The sequence below is a fragment of the Lissotriton helveticus genome, chromosome 6 (genome assembly GCF_964261635.1).
Source record: "Lissotriton helveticus chromosome 6, aLisHel1.1, whole genome shotgun sequence".
Classification (NCBI taxonomy): domain Eukaryota; kingdom Metazoa; phylum Chordata; class Amphibia; order Caudata; family Salamandridae; genus Lissotriton; species Lissotriton helveticus.
In genome coordinates, this window is record NC_136067.1 from 1933804479 (window position 1) to 1933825469 (window position 20991).

General features: G+C 43.9%; 1 protein-coding gene across 3 annotated transcripts in view; it reads right to left on the minus strand.

Moving 5' to 3' along the window:
* Positions 1-2782: 2782 nt before the first annotated feature.
* Positions 2783-20991, minus strand: part of ADCY3 (adenylate cyclase 3) — a 519000-nt gene continuing 500791 nt past the window's right edge. For all 3 annotated transcript variants that reach the window (XM_078649931.1, XM_078649932.1, XM_078649930.1), the window contains 3 exons: positions 10058-10184; positions 7530-7654; positions 2783-3894 (listed from right to left, as the gene is read on the minus strand). In XM_078649931.1, the coding sequence (XP_078506057.1) occupies positions 3712-3894; positions 7530-7654; positions 10058-10184 (435 nt within the window). In that variant the 3' untranslated portion in view covers positions 2783-3711. The remainder of the gene's footprint in view (positions 3895-7529; positions 7655-10057; positions 10185-20991) is intronic.

Sequence of the window (20991 nt, forward strand, 5' to 3'; positions counted from 1 at the left end):
GAAGATCACAGAAAGATGTGCTGCGAAACAACTCTCTCGCCATATCAAGGACAATGATCTTCTTGACAATTTTCAGTCCGGTTTCATCCAAAACTGCAGCACTGAAACAGCCCTGCTGCAAGTGATTGATGACGCGCTGTGGATACTCGATTCAGGGGGGTCTTGTCTTCTAGTTCTCCTTGACCTTTCGGCAGCCTTTGACACTGTCAATCACAACACCCTCCTCAACAATCTTCAACAGAAAATGGACATGGAGGGCACTGTGCTTAAATGGTTTGCTTCCTTCCTCTCTGATAGATCCCAAATGATCAAAATAGCAGACAGTCTTTCATCTCCTTTGGCGGTGGGTCAAGGTGTTCCTCAAGGCTCTATAATTGCACCCACATTGTTCAATCTCTATTTGGAACACTGGGAAATCTCCTAAGTAAATCTGGGGTCCACTATCATCTCTACGCAGACGACACTCAAATCTACCTCAAGGTTGCCTCCACTCATGATCTCTCCATCCTAAACTCTACTTTGGACTCCATTCAAAACTGGATGTCAACACATCAACTGATCCTGAATCCCTCCAAAACTGAATTCCTCCTCCTCACTTTCTCCTCCCCCGGTTCAATCATGGATGGACCAAATGAATCTACTGAACAATAAACCCATCATTGTCGACAGCGCAAAATCCCTTGGTGTCATACTCGACACAAAACTCAATCTACTCTCCCACATTAATTTAATTGCAAAGTCTGCTCGATAGCAACTGCGCCTTCTTTGGGGGATTTGTCACTTCTTCCCGGAGCATGACCTTAAAACCCTGGTCCAATCGCTGGTCCTCTCCCGACTGGACTACTGCAATTGTCTTCTTACTGGCCTCCCCAAATCCCACCTGTCCCCCCTTAAGTCTGTTCTCCATTCAGCAGCTCGTTTCATTTATGGGGCCAAAAGAAGCGACCACATCACCCCCATGTTATCCACCCTCCGCTTGCTTCCCATCGAGGCAAGATCTATCTACAAGACTGGCTGCATTACCCACAAAGCCTTGCACTCCTCCTCTCCTCTCTACCTGGCGAATAAACTGAAACTCTCCCGAGGCTCTAGACCATCACGAAATGCGGAAAATCTACTGCTTGAACCTCCCACTTTCAAGAAGGAAAGATCGATGGCCCAGTCCTTTTCAGGCAGCGCAGTGAGAATCTGGAACTCACTTCCGCCTCAGCTCCGGACCACTACCTCCTCCCAGGCCTTCAAAACTGACCTCAAAGTTCTCCTCCTTCAAAGACACTTCCAAACTTAATTCACACCCTCTCTATTACCTGAAGGAAGACCTTCCATTATAGAAACTCTACTTTACATGACTATGGAAGTGCCTTCCCAGTGTGTTCTTGTGGTTTGAGAGTCTGCCATTTATTGCAGTATTATCCTTCTACCTGTGTTTGGTACTCGTTTGTAACATGCACATGTCACTTTTCTCTTGTAACACACTGTTGCTACCTCTTACATTTTGTTTGCTTTCGATACCTGCACAAGTGCCACCATTGCCTACGTAACGTTTGTTCTTGTGTTTGAGTGTCCTCCATATATTGCAGTATCATACCTCTATGTTTACTTTATATGCTTTTGTAACCTGCACACGTCACTTTTTCCTCCTGTAATGCACTGTTTGCTACCTCTTGTATTTTGTTGGCTCACGATTGTCACTTTTGCCTCATGTAATGTAACGTTTGCTTTTGTAATTTGTTCACTTGTAATGTTCTCATGTATCAGTTCTGTTCCTATTGTGAAGCGCTCTGACAACTTCGGGTAAAGTCCGCGCTATATAAAAACGCATCAATAAATAAATAAATACATTCTCAAGTGATGGTGCACTGAGCTCAGTCCAGACACCTGTGGGTGTGAATGCCAGTCCTTGTAGACCCAGGCCAGAGCCCTAGGATGCGCACCACCGCAGATGGATGTAAGAGCACAAAACAAGTCAATTCGAGTAGCAACCGCAGTGTTAAGCCCGTGGTCTCCTTTCATTATCAAAGTCCAACTTTGACGCAACTCTGGTTGTAACCAGCTACACACTTGGAATTGAAAGTAATGCATGATCTTGGTGGAAACAATGCAGTACCCGCGTTTGTGCAGCGTGTATATAAAGTGAAGCTACTTACAAAGCAGGAGTGTGCAATATGATGGAGTACTGCAGTCGGTAGTGGAGATGGAAGGGAGCGGAGGTACATCATCAATGGTGGTGGTAGCACAATGGGAGAAGGTTTTGTATTGAAGCTTATAGGGAAAATTGGGAAAGTCAGGGAAGTGGTAGAGCTGCTGAAGGGAGAGGTGGCTGGGTGGGAAGGGGTATGAGTGGGAACTCCTTAGGGTCGGACTGATGGCTTGGTGAGTGATTACCCTTTGCTGGTTTTAGGGCAAGAGATACGTTTCAGCTCCTTTTTGGAAGTGGTGAAGGGATGGATCCTGAAACATCTGGACTAGGATGGTGGCCCAGATTGAAACTTAATAGCAGGAGATGACCTGTTGTGCACATATGGAACCACTGCAGCTAATGCTTCAAATCTATAAGGACACTTCCTTATTCAATCTTCTAGTTAAATATTACAAGCAACAGCATCACTTTGAGACATGAAGAATGTGCTTAGCAAAACCCAAACAAGGAACTCTATCATACAAATGTGTACATAGCATCAACACTCACTTTGAAGCAAAAATAATAATTTAAAAAGCTAGCAATTTGTATAAAGTCAAACCTAGTTAGAAACTTTTTGTAAAAAAAAAGTCAGAATAGTGGATGAAGGCTTTAATAAAACAGTCTTATTCTTTTATCAATACCTGTAAATTCTTTAAAGCAATAGCAAAGGTAACAGCTGTGGAGAGCAGTTTGCAAAGCAGTATTTGAAAGATCAATACTACTTGCATAAACGAACACAATTAAAAATATAATTGTAGAAGATTTGTTTTTATATTATATATATATATATATTTATATTTTTCCGAAAGATTTTTTATCCAAATAAAAGGAAATATATTGCACGCTCTCTGATTTTCATATCTAAGGGTCATGATAAAATGCATTTTTGTATGAACTAACAGAAAGCCAGAGTCCCTGTTAGAATACTACCCATCCAAGCACACACGTCACCTCATGCCTTTTATGTTTTTCCTCAGCCTGAGCTTTTTGATTTGTAGAAGCAAGCACTACACAAGAACTGATCTGCAGTGCTAACAACCTTAAAGGGGGGGAATGGGGCTGAGTTGAGACTCTCCCCCTCTTTATTTTAGGGCTAACCTGAATAATAAATACATCAAACTATTGAGGTCTTGCGAGAACTAATGCACCCAGTGCGACATGGATGCTCGCGTCAGCTCTCTTTGTCCATTTTAGGGTGCTTGTGCTGTTATGCATGAGAACAATGTTGCTAAATGCTCACACACAAACTTTTGGGGGGCTGGCGCAGCGGTCCCTCGTCCCCTATTTCCTCGGGTAGCTGAAGCTGCAAAAGCAGATAAGGTCAAGCAGAAACGTTTACACGGAACTTCCAGTGCGTGAAGTAGCATCATGTTAGGTTATTCTGCAGTTCATGTTACTAACTCCTTCCGTTTTCCGTTCCTAGAGTTTTGGTGCTTCAATTTTACGTCTTTTGCTGACAGCATTAGCTTGCCTTTTGTTGTAGGCAGTCTATTTGTGTTTTCTTCACTGTGTTTGGTGGGTTCAGCGCCTCAAGAATTGTCCACAACCTGATGTGGCAGTGTCACGGAGGAGCCGTTAATGAACGAGCCTTGCTTGTCCCGCCCTTTCATGAAGAAGGTAAGAAGTTCTCCCTTTCCCTTGACATAGATGGGTCCTCGACGCACAAAGCGGAAACCATACTCCTTCAGGATATCACGGGTATCCTCCACGACCTGGCAAAAAAGGGAAAGAGAACAGTCAACTATGTAGAGTCTATAGAAAATATTTAAGGTAGACTTGACAATACAAGTAATGAGAGCCTTCCGGATAAGCTAATTTGTATAAAGCAAAGAGAAAAATAGTACCTTAACTTACAAGTGAATCTAACAAAAGTTCTAAAAATAAAAAAGGCCAAATTAGATAAAATATAATTTCCTGCCAGGGAATTTGGTAAAATCAGATAGAGATTTGCACATATCATTAATACTGTGTTTCACTCCTTTCATGAACTCTAGTGGAATGCCATGGGAATAGTCCTATTGTACTAAGTGTGAGTCTGAGTGGGAGGGCCTTGTCAGCCCCTTTCCCTGGATCTCTCAATCACTTCAACAATTGTCAAGTGGGATCACAAGTGCACAATTTAGAAATCAGTCCAGAATAAAAGTTTAAAACCTGAACTTACTTTGGGTCGTTTATCCCCTTACTTCTGCCAATACTATAATGTCAAAATGCCAGACAATGATGTTGTATCACAATTATGTGATTGAAAAATTGACCAGTCAAAATATTGAATCCACAAAATGTACTACCACTGAAATATCAAGGTAAGTAGATATAGAGCAAAAGTAAAGCTATACTTTCTTGTAAAACTTACCTTGACAATATAGTGGTAGGCCACCTTGTGGATGCAATATTTTGGGTGCTATTTCAATCATGATATTGTGACATACAACACAGGCTCATAAGCAGAAGGGCCACTAGAGATGGTTTGGTGTCACCTTTTATTAAGGAGAGGTGGATGAGGCAGGATGTATGCTCTCAGTACTTTAATTTGACATTTCAATGAAAACCTTGGCTGAATCCACAGGGCAAAATTAAAATGTGGTATCAATCCTAGAGATAGGGAACATAGCATCCTTATGTAGTTAGTCTGTGTTACAGACCTGCAATCGTATACCAAATCGGGAAACAAAAATAAAAAGAGACAATATTAACCATAGTCTTGAACAGTTGCAAAAACTGACGGAAAAGCGCCGGAAGCTACATTTATCTTAACAAAAAGTTTGTACAAATTATTACATGGTCAAAGTGAATATATATGTATTGATCTCATCCCCGAAGATTGGGAAAAGATGTATTAAAATTGTGTGATAAAGCCAACCCTTCCTTTACCTTGGGAAAGAAAAAGAACATGTAAACAGCACGACAACAGTGCAATCGTTACTTGGTACAGATATTATTAATACAACCAATATAGGGGCATATTATCAAGCAGGTCGTTAAAAATGATCGCCGTTTTAGCGGCAGAAAACTGCCGCTAAAGCGGCGATAATGGGCTTGGTAATATGGCCTTGTGAATTCCAATTGAAACCCATGTTCTGGTGTGAACCTGGGCTTCTATTGGAATTCTTCAGGGCATATTATCAAGCCCATTATTGCCACTTTAGCTGCAGTTTTCTGCCGCTAAAACAACGATAATTTTAACGCCCTGCTTGATAATATGACCCCATAGTAACCATGATGGATCAGTGGCGCTTAAAGATATTTTCTATTGTTATTATTGACTGGTTTTATAACAGAGGAAATAGAACGCTGTATGTTTACTGAGAGATCTTTCATGAAACAACTCTGTTAACTATTGCCATCAACTAAACACCAAAAAAGAATGCCCTACAAAGGAAACCTGGTATAAGATAAGACTTCAACACAGTATTAATTGGCAAAGCAACTCTAACAGGTGAATCTGGAGAAATCCAGAGATAAGGGAAATAGGAACGAATTCAATATGGAATTCATTAATTAAGCAACCTTCAGTCAAATGCCTTTGGGACTTTAACCACTGGGGGTTCCTTTAAGTCAGAGACAGACAGAGGAACTATTCTTTTACGAAGAAAGGCCTACTTTGAGCAGATAATGAAAATATTTGATGTCAGATTTCAACCTAATAATCTTATGTGCAAAATATATTTTTACCTGTTTATTCTGTCGCAGGCGTAATGTTAAAGGCAGGCTTTAAACAAGATAACTTTGTTGAAACTATAGGCCGGTAACGGGCAATTTACAACACCTTTCTCTGGAGCTGTGATTTGCAAGTTCTGTTTTGGCAATACGTTTTGGCAATTTAATCAGGAGCTCATGGGTATTAGTGGCGGCAACAGATAACAAGCACTTTAAAAAAAAAGTCCTCACTTTATGAAGAATTGTTTTTACTGAATTGTAGTGGGTGCCAGGAAGCTGATGTTCAGGAATTAGAAAGCAAAATCTAAAGTGAAATTGAGCTACGTTTAACGATTTAGGCGATACCCCTTAGAGAAGGACTGGGCAGGTTGACCTACAAATAGGAAAATCCAGTCCAATTTTCAGTATGACAGACATACACGCAAATAAAGCTCATTGAATTTAATTATATGCAAATTCACTTCATGCATATTCATTGTGGTCATCTGTAAAACCTTGAGTTTACTATAGAGTGGGTTGACAGATCCAGCCCTTCTATAAAGTCACAGTCAGTTCACAAATATGATAAGATTTGGGTACCTTTTCAGCATTCTACAGTGAATTATGGAGACCAACGTGTATCTCTAGCAACAGTGTGTTTGTTGGAGAGTTTCAGTTGATTGGTGAACGAAGTATTCTCAAGTTAAATTAAAGAAGGCTACAACTCTACGGCATAGTCCTAGTAAGTTACTGTTTAGGGCGTGTTTTGTTTAGTTGGGAAAATGCAAGCATCTGATTCCTTAAATCTTATGTATTACAATATTAGAATGTTGGAGCTCCACTGAATACAATGGATGACCAAAATCCCAATAAAGGCCGGTCCAAGCTCTTCGCTCTAACAATCCAATGTTTGACTTTCTGGTTCCTCCTGTTCAATTTAGAAAATTCTATCCTCATTGGCTGCAATGTTCCAATGTTTTGTCTCAGGATAGAACAGTCGGTAAAGGTCCTCGTCCTAGTTCTAAGTCTAACCCAGAGAGGGAGGGTCTTTAACAACCAGTATAGCCGTAGGCCGCTGGGTATGAAACTATAGTACATTATTAAAATCTGAATTGGAGGGATGAACGGCATTCTCACTTGCTCAGTTCACAAGCGTGGTCGTGATTCGCTATCTCATATCTCAGCACTCAATAGTCCTGAAGCAATGTGTATAGAATGGCTGTAATCTTCAGCCCTGTCTGGCACCCATCTGAGCATTGGGACAGCTGTGTTGAGAATGGATAACACAAAAGAAGCACTCAGAAGACATTTATGGGCAATGTGCAGAAATATTCAGACCAGAGACTGGGGCATTGCGTTGGCACTATGGATTGTTTGCAAGGAAGAAAGAGTTAACACCATAGGTGCTTCTATTAAGCTGAACCTTATTAATTGGTTGTTTGCTTACTACAGGTACTATTTTTTTGGTTTAAACATATTTTGGGTTTAAACTAGTTTGACTCCCATATCTTAACAAGCTGTTTATAAAAATGAACAAAGATTTCTCCTGAGAGGTTGTAAGAATCATGAAGACTTAATTTTCCAGATGTATAAAACAAATGTGTCAAGCACACAGATGTGCTAAGGGAACCGATTTCATGGAAACATTTTGCACACGCTTTGTTGCAAAAAACAGTTTTTGAAAGCCAGATGTGAAATAGATAGGACTTACCTGTATATTGCCCATGACTCCTGTTGATTCCATTCTGCTCGCCACATTCACTGAGTTTCCCCAAATGTCATAATGCGGCTTGCGGGCGCCAATAACGCCAGCCAATACAGGCCCTTTGTTCAAACCTGGAAGTAAAGGAGGAGAGGATTTTAACAGTTTGTTTTCGTTTTAACAATATTAATAGTTTTCAGTCTCCTGTCAACCAAGCAGTGGGTTCCCCAAGCCCTCATGCCAGCAGCTTTCCTGTCCTTTTAAATACGTCCCCTTAACACGAAGCACTTTGCGTGTTGCTGTGGGTGTTTTCACACAACACCAAAGGGACCTGACATTTCCAGATTTACGAGAAATTGTAAATCTGGAAATGTGTCTGAGTGCTACGCACTCCTCAGGGAAGGCGTAAGGAGGCGCAACGGGGAGAAACGTATCCATTTCTCCTCGTCGTTTTCCTCTTTCTATGCTTGCTGCATTCTGCAGCACACATAGAACATGCAAATTACCTCAAATGGTTGTTTATGTGCAGGAAGGTGTCCTGCACATAAACAATCCTTTGAAAAAATGACGTTTTACAAGTTCTACGTGTGCTAATGCAGCACACATAGAAGTTTAAAATCGCCATTTCAGATTGTTTATGTGCAGGAAGGGATACCTTCCTGCACATAAACAATCTCCCCTGTGACAAAGGGATCCTTGCACCATGGTACAAGGGTACCTGCGTCAGCGCATGGAAGCTAATTGTGCACAAGTGCAGGGGAAAGCACAGGGATGTGACATATTGTAAATATGTTGCATCTCTGTGCTTTGAAAGTGACTCAGTGCAGCGCAGCCAAATGGCTTGCGGCACACACTGAGTCACTTTCATTATAAATATGGCACTAAATTTGCAGAGGCATCTAATGATGACTAAACAGTGTCACATGACCTACCATTGGTATCCACAATGCCTACACCCCTGCTTGCCTCAGTTACTTCAATGCCGCCTCTCCTGCACCTATGGAAAACATGATTATCAATTCAATGCAGGAAGTGGCTAATATCAGGCTTTCTCTTCCACCACCAAATATCAGATAAATGGATGGAAGAAAGACTCAAAACCTGAACTTAGGTTCAACGCAGAATCAGGAAGTCCACACAGTGGGTGAACGGGGTACCATGAAGTTACTAAATTGCTCAGTTTGGGAATAAACGCCCAGCACCACGCTTCTCTTTAAAGCTGTTGGGTCTAAAAAATAAAAATCAAGCTCAGTTAAAATACCTGCATTTAAAACTGAATTTATATAACGTAACTTTACTTACTAACCGTACAAAAATCATACCTTTCCAAAGAAGCATCCTGATTGTACTTATTTAAGACATGCTGGAAAAGTTCTTAATGGAAGCCGGCCAATCATCTACCCATTGTTAGTGCGGTGTAACGTGTGCTATCATTATCAATATATCCTAAGTGCAGTGTTCCTTACACTCTAGGCATCTATCACTTCTAAGCACAGTATTACTTGAACTCCAATTTTCTATCCATTGTCACTGTAGAGTAATTTGTGCTCCAGTTATGTAGTGATTGTGTGTCTAATTTCACTTATATTCCAATCGCAAGCACAGTATTTTTTGTGCTCCAAACACCTACCTATTGTGAGTGCAGTATGACTTAATCCACTTATCAAAGCAGAGGTTTACCTATACTTCGATCATCAAACCCATTGTGGCGGAACTATTCCTTGCATGCCAATCGCCTGTCCAGAGTAAATGCAAAATTAACTTGACCTGCCATTATCTACCTACTGTAAGGGAAATTTCGATCATACTGCAATCAGTTACCAATTAGGGGTGTAATATTTGTGCTGCTATTATCTTCTCCTTGTGAGCACAGTATGACCTGTCCGGATCTCCTGCAGCAAGAACTGACCGCAGGGCATCCGGTGCTAGACCAAGCCTTTTCACTACATTGGTGAGTGGCCCACCATCACAGCTTCAGTCACAAGACCACTGAAGGTGCTCTTACCTTTTCGGGTTCAGGGAGGACCTGGCAGGGCTGTTTGAGCTGGACTGTTCCCATTGGAGCAGGGTCAAGGCTGATCTACATATGGCTGGGTCTCAACTGAGGTGGCATGGTGGGCGAAATAATGATGGACTGGGCTGCGGCCCAAGTTATTACCAGGGGCTGCGATTACTTCAAGCATTCCACCCATCACTTTTTGTTTACTTCAGTATGTCGCCCTAAGTGGGACAGGTATGCCCAGATGTTGGTTCTATGCACACTGTGTCACTGGAACCAAGCTATAACGGCCTGATGAGCCCTTATCAGGGTGAAACAGGTCTTAAGTTGCGTGAGTTTCGGTTCAGGGAGGACCTGGCCTGGCAGTTCGGGCAGCAACGTTCCCATTGGAGAAGGGTCGTGAATGATTTACATATGGCTGGATCCAAACTGAGGTGGCATGGTGTGCAAAATAACGTCAGACAAAGATATGGCTTGAGTTATTAACTGGGCTGAGATTCATTGAAGGAGTCCACCCATCACTTTTTGTATACCTTACCTATTCTGAGCATGAAGTTGTTGAACGACTGGTAATTGATGTTCATTAAGGTCACTTTCATAGACAAGGCGAAGTCAGCGAGATCCGCTAAGTGCTGCCAGCGCTCTTTATCGGAAACTTCTTCTTTCTGAAAGAAAATGCAACAGATTCTGCTGTTATCAAGTTCTGGAAGCATGGGCTTAGGGCAAAGCGAATCTTGTCATTAATTAGTCTAAAACAGAACTGTAATCATGCAGTTAAGTCCTATATCCCAATAGGCGTAAAAAAACGCAGCTTCGGGCAACACCTGTAGAAGAACCTACAGTTGACGCTGCACAGTTGCAGCGTCAACCTCTGTTGGAAATGGTTGAAAGCAGCTTCAAAACTCGCGATTCTTAAATTTGGGTAGAGACTTTTAAAATAATTTTTTGGAACCATGTTCTTCCTCAATCATCGAGGTCCCTACAAGATTCCAGCAAAAAAGGCATTAGATGGAGACAGACATACAGCAAATCCCTTCTACCAAAAAAACTAATAATTTCTATATTTAGGTATAGAATTTTAATTGCTTTTATATAGCGCTTACTACCCTGCAAGGCTTCAAATCACTTCTCGGTGGGTAGCACACTACTTGGTAACCCCCAAATGGTGGCAGAAAAAACAAATCACATCATATACACTGGAAGAGGAAGCTAGAAGTACACACGGAAGACTAGTTCAATGCATGGTGGTTCGATGGTGTAAAAGCTGAATGGAAACATCGGCTACTAATTTGTGCTATCAGCACTTAAAGGCGTTTTGGTGAGATACGTCCAAGAACTACTCAGCCTTGTTTGCAACATGATCACCACTGAAATTCTTTGATAAATATGACCTTTCTCGTTTTCATAAATCAGACAACATAGATGTGAAAAACGTATGGAGTGAATCATCTGCTGCGAATAAACTCACTGTATATACCGCGGCCTTCTAAAAGAAGGTTCGCGGGGCACGAGGGCCAATTTTGTAAGCAATGTAGCTGCACCCTAGGCTCAGAAGCTTGCTCCTTTATACCCCTGCTGTAACTTACTCAGCCCAGCAAGTATGTGAACACTGGCAGGTCAGCTGCACATTATATCACCCAGAGGTGGCCACACAGAACCTTTCTATCTATTCATCTCTGCAACTGAAATGCAATGAACTCCTACCCACCTCAAAACATTAGTAAATAAAAGTCTAAATCCAACTGGGGGAGGACAAGAGGGAGACTGCTAAAGAAATGAGAGGGCTTTCTTGACACCTGCAATGGTTTTAAATATTCATTTAATTTACTAATAGTAGAATATAAACTACTAAACCAGTCCTCTCCTCACCAATGAGATTTACTCAGATGTGGCTTCGATCCTTAGAGTTTTTTAGGTTTTAAACAAATCCTGTAATAATATTAATTCCAAGTCCGAACGCTATGCCCTCTCTCGTTCAATTTTGATCTTTTTGCTAAACATCTGGTACATTAGCATAGATCCCTGTGAAGTGCCCAGGAGTGGACACTTCACAGGGAAAGCCAGGAGGGGTTCCACAGCGGTATGAGTATCAGCGCCAGGAAACCGCATAGGCGACACCGCAAGGTGACCGTCTGGTGACAGTGCGCTCTATGAGTACCATGACAAAGGCATATTATAACTATACAATTGTGGCCATATTTCCCATAATATAATAGTCCTCCAGTATTGGTTAAGGGAAAATGAACGCACATCTAAAAGCCAAATTACACCATGGTCTCCCTCTTCAGCCATATATCAAATTATTTAATATGCTAATGTCTGTTTTTATAGACAACCTCATCTACTCTGCCACAGTAGACAAAATCCTACTCCACCCTTCAATCAACGGAGTCGCTTGCTGTTTTCAAGTCACTGCACGGTTGAGCTTGGCTGCCACCAGTAGAGTGCTCAGTGTCTTACCTGCTTGAATAGAGTTCAAAGCACATTGCTGTGCCTTATCTGCTGCACCCCAGAAAAATAACCAGCGGATAGTCAATTAATAAAATACCTGCATGTCTTGTTAACAATCATAATCTATCGCTCCCTAGGCACCCATACACGATCACACACAAGATGCCTATCAGAACGATACTGAACCCTGATGTACTTCTGTATTAATGGTAATAGGACCAGACAAATGTTTTGTGACTATCAAAGGCTCTATGAAATGTATACTCTGTACGCACATGGAAAAATGAATAAAAAGGTTTACAAAAAATTTAAAACCAATAATCATTTATCAAATCTGTTTTTAAAAAACACAATAATAATCTAGTCCCACAAAAATGGACCGCACATTACCATTACCCTCCAGCAGTGACATAGGGGCATATTATCAACAACTAGCGATATTTATCGCTAAATAAGCTTAGCGACATTTTTTCTATCGCCGTGCATCGCCGGATTTTATCGCAGAGATAACGTGCTATTAGCAAATGCGATAAAATATCCGGCGATAGTGGCTTAATGCGTGAATATCGCTGGAAATCCAGCGATAGTCAGGCATTAATGCCAATAGGGTCTTAACCTGAAAATCCAACTCCCATTGGCTATACAGGTTAAGAAGTGGTCTGAGCAGGCGTTAGTTTTTAGTGATATTCGCGCTTACCGCGAATTTTTCTATCGCTACACCTGCGTTGATAATAGGCGATAGCGATGTTAGCGACTGCTTTCAGTCGCTAAGAGGTTGGGTACGCCCACTTTGCATGTCATTAGCGATAAATATTGCTGACATGCAAAGCGGGTCCCAAACCGCTCGTTATCGCCTACAAACTATCGCTAACTGTTGTTAGCGACAGCTTGCTAATAAAAAGTCCAGCTAAAGCGGCGATAAGGCCCTTGATAATACTTCCCTGATAATACGCCCCTCAGTGTTCTATGTACATATGTGTTAGCCTATGGAGTGCAGTATCACTGCTAGTACAACTGGATTATTTACATACGGGCACTGTCAATTGTATCCACTTTATTAACATTTTGTATACTTTATAGAAACACTTTCATGCTTCCTGATTTAATAACGTTTTATTTACAAAAAATCAGGAAATCAGTATATATTTATGGAAACATCTCCTTTGCGGCTTTAATGCCTAATACGGCCTGTACATTAATGGCCAGTAAGTACGCTTTTTAGGTCTCGCGCCTGCGATGCATATGGCGAAGCCATATGCGCATCGCGCAGGCGCGATACTATAGTCATCGGCTATGCTTCCCAGGAGACAGGAGATGTCACGCGCACGCTCTGGAAAGCGATCGGCGCCGGCCGCGCGCGCGCGTTTCCCAATCTCCTGTCTCTCTGGGAAGCACACAAGCAAGCCCAGCAAGCCCAGCCAAGGTAACTTTGAAATAATCTTTATTTCTTGATAATTATTGCCTCTGGACTTTTTTGTTTAATATTACGGGCATGTGGGTTGTGTGATGCTGCATAAACAGATGCGTTTGGAGTTTATTTACCGATCCGCTATGGAGGGGCTTTTCTTTAATCTGTTGGTGGCTGTTTTTTTATTTTTATTTATATTGCGTCTTCATGTACACATGATGTTTGACTTTTTTGAGCAATTCGTTACGTTGGGCTTTTGTATAATTTGATACTAGCTGTTATTTTATTTATATTGCGTCTCCCGATGCTGTGTTTGCCTGCCCCGCCAGCTCTCCAAGGTTGCTATTTGTTTCTTTCCCATCTGCGTACATCACTTGCGGGATACAGGTAAATCTGCATTCTAGAGTTGCCTTTATTGTTTTGAGGCCGGGCGCAGGGGCTGCTCCGATGTTATCAAGGCTGCTATCCCACTGCTAAGGCGGTGCTGCACTCACTGCCTTGTTTATATTTGTTTTAGTTCCGTGATGCTCCGATCTTTGCCCCTTCCGAGTGGAGCTTCCGAGTGGAGCTTCCGAGTGGAGCTTCCGAGTGGAGCTTCCGAGTGGAGCTTCCGAGTGGAGCTTCCGAGTGGAGCTTCAGAGTGCAGAGTGGAGCTTCAGAGTGGAGCTTCAGAGTGGAGCTTCAGAGTGCAGAGTGGAGCTTCAGAGTGGAGCTTCAGAGTGGAGCTTCAGAGTGCAGAGTGGAGCTTCAGAGTGGAGCTTCAGAGTGGAGCTTCAGAGTGGAGCTTCAGAGTGGAGCTTCAGAGTGGAGCTTCAGAGTGGAGCTTCAGAGTGCAGAGTGGAGCTTCAGAGTGGAGCTTCAGAGTGGAGCTTCAGAGTGGAGCTTCAGAGTGGAGCTTCAGAGTGGAGCTTCAGAGTGGAGCTTCAGAGTGCAGAGTGGAGCTTCAGAGTGGAGCTTCAGAGTGCAGAGTGGAGCTTCAGAGTGGAGCTTCAGAGTGGAGCTTCAGAGTGGAGCTTCAGAGTGGAGCTTCAGAGTGCAGAGTGGAGCTTCAGAGTGCAAAGTGGAGCTTCAGAGTGCAGAGTGGAGCTTCAGAGTGGAGCTTCAGAGTGGAGCTTCAGAGTGCAAAGTGGAGCTTCAGAGTGCAGAGTGGAGCTTCAGAGTGCAGAGTGGAGCTTCAGAGTGGAGCTTCAGAGTGCAGAGTGGAGCTTCAGAGTGCAGAGTGGAGCTTCAGAGTGGAGCTTCAGAGTGGAGCTTCAGAGTGGAGCTTCAGAGTGGAGCTTCAGAGTGCAGAGTGGAGCTTCAGAGTGGAGCTTCAGAGTGGAGCTTCAGAGTGCAGAGTGGAGCTTCAGAGTGGAGCTTCAGAGTGGAGCTTCAGAGTGCAGAGTGGAGCTTCAGAGTGGAGCTTCAGAGTGGAGCTTCAGAGTGGAGCTTCAGAGTGCAGAGTGGAGCTTCAGAGTGGAGCTTCAGAGTGCAGAGTGGAGCTTCAGAGTGGAGCTTCAGAGTGCAGAGTGGAGCTTCAGAGTGGAGCTTCAGAGTGGAGCTTCAGAGTGCAGAGTGGAGCTTCAGAGTGCAGAGTGGAGCTTCAGAGTGCAGAGTGGAGCTTCAGAGTGCAGAGTGGAGCTTCAGAGTGGAGCTTCAGAGTGGAGCTTCAGAGTGCAAAGTGGAGCTTCAGAGTGCAGAGTGGAGCTTCAGAGTGCAGAGTGGAGCTTCAGAGTGGAGCTTCAGAGTGCAGAGTGGAGCTTCAGAGTGGAGCTTCAGAGTGGAGCTTCAGAGTGGAGCTTCAGAGTGGAGCTTCAGAGTGCAGAGTGGAGCTTCAGAGTGGAGCTTCAGAGTGGAGCTTCAGAGTGGAGCTTCAGAGTGGAGCTTCAGAGTGGAGCTTCAGAGTGGAGCTTCAGAGTGGAGCTTCAGAGTGCAGAGTGGAGCTTCAGAGTGGAGCTTCAGAGTGGAGCTTCAGAGTGCAGAGTGGAGCTTCAGAGTGGAGCTTCAGAGTGCAGAGTGGAGCTTCAGAGTGGAGCTTCAGAGTGCAGAGTGGAGCTTCAGAGTGGAGCTTCAGAGTGGAGCTTCAGAGTGCAGAGTGGAGCTTCAGAGTGCAGAGTGGAGCTTCAGAGTGCAGATTCAGAGTGCAGATTCAGAGTGGAGCTTCAGAGTGGAGCTTCAGAGTGCAGAGTGGAGCTTCAGAGTGGAGCTTCAGAGTGCAGAGTGGAGCTTCAGAGTGGAGCTTCAGAGTGCAGAGTGGAGCTTCAGAGTGCAGAGTGGAGCTTCAGAGTGCAGAGTGGAGCTTCAGAGTGGAGCTTCAGAGTGCAGAGTGGAGCTTCAGAGTGGAGCTTCAGAGTGGAGCTTCAAAGTGGAGCTTCAGAGTGGAGCTTCAGAGTGGAGCTTCAGAGTGGAGCTTCAGAGTGGAGCTTCAGAGTGGAGCTTCAGAGCGGAGCTTCAGAGTGGAGCTTCAGAGTGGAGCTTCAGAGTGCAGAGTGGAGCTTCAGAGTGGAGCTTCAGAGTGCAGAGTGGAGCTTCAGAGTGGAGCTTCAGAGTGCAGAGTGGAGCTTCAGAGTGCAGAGTGGAGCTTCAGAGTGCAGAGTGGAGCTTCAGAGTGGAGCTTCAGAGTGCAGAGTGGAGCTTCAGAGTGCAGAGTGGAGCTTCAGAGTGCAGAGTGGAGCTTCAGAGTGCAGAGTGGAGCTTCAGAGTGGAGCTTCAGAGTGCAGAGTGGAGCTTCAGAGTGCAGATTCAGAGTGCAGATTCAGAGTGGAGCTTCAGACTGCAGAGTGGAGCTTCAGAGTGGAGCTTCAGAGTGCAGAGTGGAGCTTCAGAGTGGAGCTTCAGAGTGCAGAGTGGAGCTTCAGAGTGGAGCTTCAGAGTGCAGAGTGGAGCTTCAGAGTGGAGCTTCAGAGTGCAGAGTGGAGCTTCAGAGTGGAGCTTCAGAGCGGAGCTTCAGAGCGGAGCTTCAGAGCGGAGCTTCAGAGCGGAGCTTCAGAGCGGAGCTTCAGAGCGGAGCTTCAGAGCGGAGCTTCAGAGTGGAGCTTCAGAGTGCAGAGTGGAGCTTCAGAGTGCAGAGTGGAGCTTCAGAGTGGAGCTTCAGAGTGCAGAGTGGAGCTTCAGAGTGGAGCTTCAGAGTGCAGAGTGGAGCTTCAGAGTGCAGATTCAGAGTGGAGCTTCAGAGTGCAGAGTGGAGCTTCAGAGTGCAGATTCAGAGTGGAGCTTCAGAGTGCAGAGTGGAGCTTCAGAGTGGAGCTTCAGAGTGCAGAGTGGAGCTTCAGAGTGGAGCTTCAGAGTGGAGCTTCAGAGTGGAGCTTCAGAGCGGAGCTTCAGAGTGGAGCTTCAGAGTGGAGCTTCAGAGTGCAGCTTCAGAGTGGAGCTTCAGAGTGGAGCTTCAGAGTGGAGCTTCAGAGTGGAGCTTCAGAGTGGAGCTTCAGAGTGGAGCTTCAGAGTGGAGCTTCAGAGCGGAGCTTCAGAGTGGAGCTTCAGAGTGCAGAGTGGAGCTTCAGAGTGGAGCTTCAGAGTGGAGCTTCAGAGTGGAGCTTCAGAGTGGAGATTCAGAGTGCAGATTCAGAGTGCAGATTCAGAGTGCAGATTCAGAGTGCAGATTCAGAGTGCAGATTCAGAGTGCAGATTCAGAGTGCAGATTCAGAGTGGAGCTTCGGAGTGGAGCTTCGGAGTGGAGCTTCGGAGTGGAGTGGAGCTTCAGAGTGGAGCTTCAGAGTGCAGAGTGGAGCTTCAGAGTGGAGCTTCAGAGTGCAGAGTGGAGCTTCAGAGTGGAGCTTCAGAGTGGAGCTTCAGAGTGGAGCTTCAGAGTGGAGCTTCAGAGTGGAGCTTCAGAGTGCAGAGTGGAGCTTCAGAGTGGAGCTTCATAGTGCAGAGTGCAGATTCAGAGTGCAGATTCAGAGTGGAGCTTCAGAGTGCAGAGTGGAGCTTCAGAGTGCAGCTTCAGAGTGCAGCTTCAGAGTGGAGCTTCAGAGTGGAGCTTCAGAGTGGAGCTTCAGAGTGGAGCTTCAGAGTGCAGAGTGGAGCTTCAGAGTGCAGAGTGGAGCTTCAGAGTGCAGAGTGGAGCTTCAGAGTGCAGAGTGGAGCTTCAGAGTGCAGAGTGGAGCTTCAGAATGCAGAGTGGAGCTTCAGAGTGTCAAGAGCAATGCCAATAGCTCTAACTTTAACAAAGGCAAAACCATTGCATTGTAAATGCTTGTTATTTTACCGAATCACATGCTCATGCTGCTGCCTGGTTTGTCTACATGCACACAGGCAGAATCACTCGGTACAAAATGGCTCCTGTTCACTCGTCAGTACGGTCTTGCACCGCCCCACCTTCCCCCTGCCAAATACATTCATTCCAAATACTGCTTATTTTCATATCAGACTGACTTCTCACATCTGGGATAGCAGGGGCACCTTCCACAGTGATTAGTGCTTCACAAAAAATAATTCCCGGCTAGCGCTCAGAAGCCTTGAAGCTTTGATTGAATGACACTGCAGTTTGATGCCCCGCTCGTTTTTTGATGCTATGCGTTCCAGACACTGATTTTATTAAGACTCACTTGGAGCTCTAAACTGTCACTTGATCTTTCTTTGGGTCATTTCGTTTGCCCGGAAGGACTAACATATCTGTGAAACCCTCTTCTTTTATAGTTTGAGCATCGTCTTCGTTTAGCAGGATAACATTATACATTTGAAAATACAAATATCCGGGAAGAGCAGAGAGCAAATCTCCGCGATGTTGGGCATTCTCCTATCATAAAGGAAGCGTGTTGGTGGGACCTGTGGCATCTAACGCATCATTTAACCCTATATGCGTGGGCACCTACCACAATAATGTATAGGATGAGTTTGTTCCGTTCCCGTTTTTAATTTGATGTAAAACTCAAATCACTGCACACTCTCTACTACACACTCTCTACTACACACTCTCTACTACAGTCACTACTCTCTACTACACACTCCCTACTACAGTCACTACTCTCTACTACACATTCTGCTACACACTCTCTACTACAGTCACTACTCTCTGCTACGCACTCTACTCTCTACTACACTCTACTACACACTCTCTACTACACACTCTACTACACACTCTCTACTACAGTCACTACTCTCTGCTACGCACTCTACTCTCTACTACACACTCTACTACACACTCTCTACTACACACTCTACTACACACTCTCTACTACAGTCGCTACTCTCTACTACACACTGTACTACACACTCTACTACAGTCACTACTCTCTACTACACACTACTACCCACTCTCTACTACAGTCACTACTCTCTACTACACACTCACTACACACTCACTACTACAGCCACTACTCTCTTCGACACTCTATACTAGACACTCTCTACTACACACTATCTACTACAGTCACTACTCTCTACTACACACTGTACTACACACTCTACTACAGTCACTACTCTCTACTACACACTACTACACACTCTCTACTACAGTCACTACTCTCTACTACACACTCTACTACACACTCTACTACACACTCACTACACACTCACTACTACAGCCACTACTCTCTTCGACACACTCTATACTAGACACTCTCTACTACACACTATCTACTACAGTCACTACTTACTACACACTCTACTACAGTCACTACTTACTACACACTCTACTACACACTCTACTACACACTCTACTACACACTCTACTACACTCTACTACACACTCTACATTACACACTCTACATTACACACTCTACATTACACACTCTACATTACACACTCTCTACTACACACTCTACTACACTCTACTACACACTCTGCTACACACACGCTCTACTACACACTCTACTACACACCCTCTACTACTCTCTACTACTCTACTACACATTCTCTACTACTCTACTACACACTCACTACTTTCTACTACACTCTACTACAGACTCTCCACTCTCTACTCCACACTCTCTACTCCACACTCTCTACTTCAATCTCTCTACCTCAATCTCTCTAATTCAATCTCTCTACCTCAATCTCTCTACTTCAATCTCTCTACTTCAATCTCTTTACTTCACATTCTGTATTACACACTCTCTACTACACACTCACTACTCTCTACTACACACTCTCTACTACACACTCTACTACACTCCCTACTACACATTCTCCTACACACTCTACTACACACTCTACTACACACTCTACTACACACTCACCACTCTACTACACACTCACCACTCTACTACACACTCACTAGTCTCTACTGCTCACTCTCTACTACACACTCTCTACTACACACTCTCTACTACACACTCTCTACTACACACTCTCTAATACACACTCTCTAATACACACTCACTAGTCTCTACTACACACTCACTACTCTCTACTACACACTCACTACTCTCTACTACACACTCTACTACTCACTTACTACTCTCTACTCACTCTCTACTACTCACTACTACTCTCTCTACTACTCACTATTACTCTCTCTCTACTACTCTCTCTACTACTCACTCTCTACTACTCACTCTCTACTGCTCATGACAATGCCATTTATTTATCTGTTTCCAAAACCAACACATAAATAAAACATTTGTCATTTACAATGCCAAAAGCGCTAACTTTTGCAAAGGCGAGACCGTTGCATTGTAAATGCTTGTTTTAATTCCCATTAATTCCCATTTTGTTCAGCGCCGGATTTTTCATAGATTGGCCAGCTTGAATCATTTCAATCATCTGCATGGGAATCCCAAGTACTATTAAAACTGCAATAAACTGTGTTAAAATGACATTGGACGCAACAGTGTCTGTTTAGTAGCCCGACCACCTCATTCAGCCTTTGAGGTGAATGCGTTGAGCGCTCCAGGTCTCCAAAAGGACATCGGAATTCACATCTCTAGAGCACATGGAAAGGGAGAGTCCCAGGAAAGAGCTCAACTCTTAGTTTCTAAGGGCAAATTTTCACTGGAATTCCTACTTCTTCTAATCTACCGTATACGGCAGACAGCCCCAGATTCAACTACACACAAATGGAAACTTTCTGGAGTTTCTTATAACATTTTCCAGCCCAAGGGAGAGATGCCTACTGTCGCCATGCCAGACAAGAGTTTCTTTTTCAAGATATGTTCTTTTTTGTGGTTATCAAAAGATCTGCGTTGATGACCCTCGTTTGCAGTGTCTGTACTGTTTGCAAGCATAGATCCTATTGGTGAGATATCTGCTAGGCTTTTCCTTCAAAGACCGTAAAAGATTACAAATTTAGGGTAACACTTTTCTCTTCAGGTAAGATATTAAGAGTCCCCTTCTAAAGGGGGGTGTCCCATTGCCAGAAGATGATCCCGCATGTAGTGTTCATCCAGCATTCAAAGGTGGCATGAAAAAGAAAGCATGCAGATATTGCAGAGCTGGAGCTCTCTAAAAAGCATCTGTATATCGCTCCAAAAACAAAACAACAAATTTTCCTCTGATAGGGTGTCTAAAAATTGCTCCAGTGCACTCAATGCGGAAATTGGTACAAACATCCAACACTTCAGATGATCTGCCATTATTCCCACCTCATCCGTTGTTGACGGGAGACCTACATTAGACCGTGAAAAATATGTTACATTTGATGACAAAAACTCCATGTATTGCAGCCTCGCCGATAACCAACACGTGTCCACTCCATG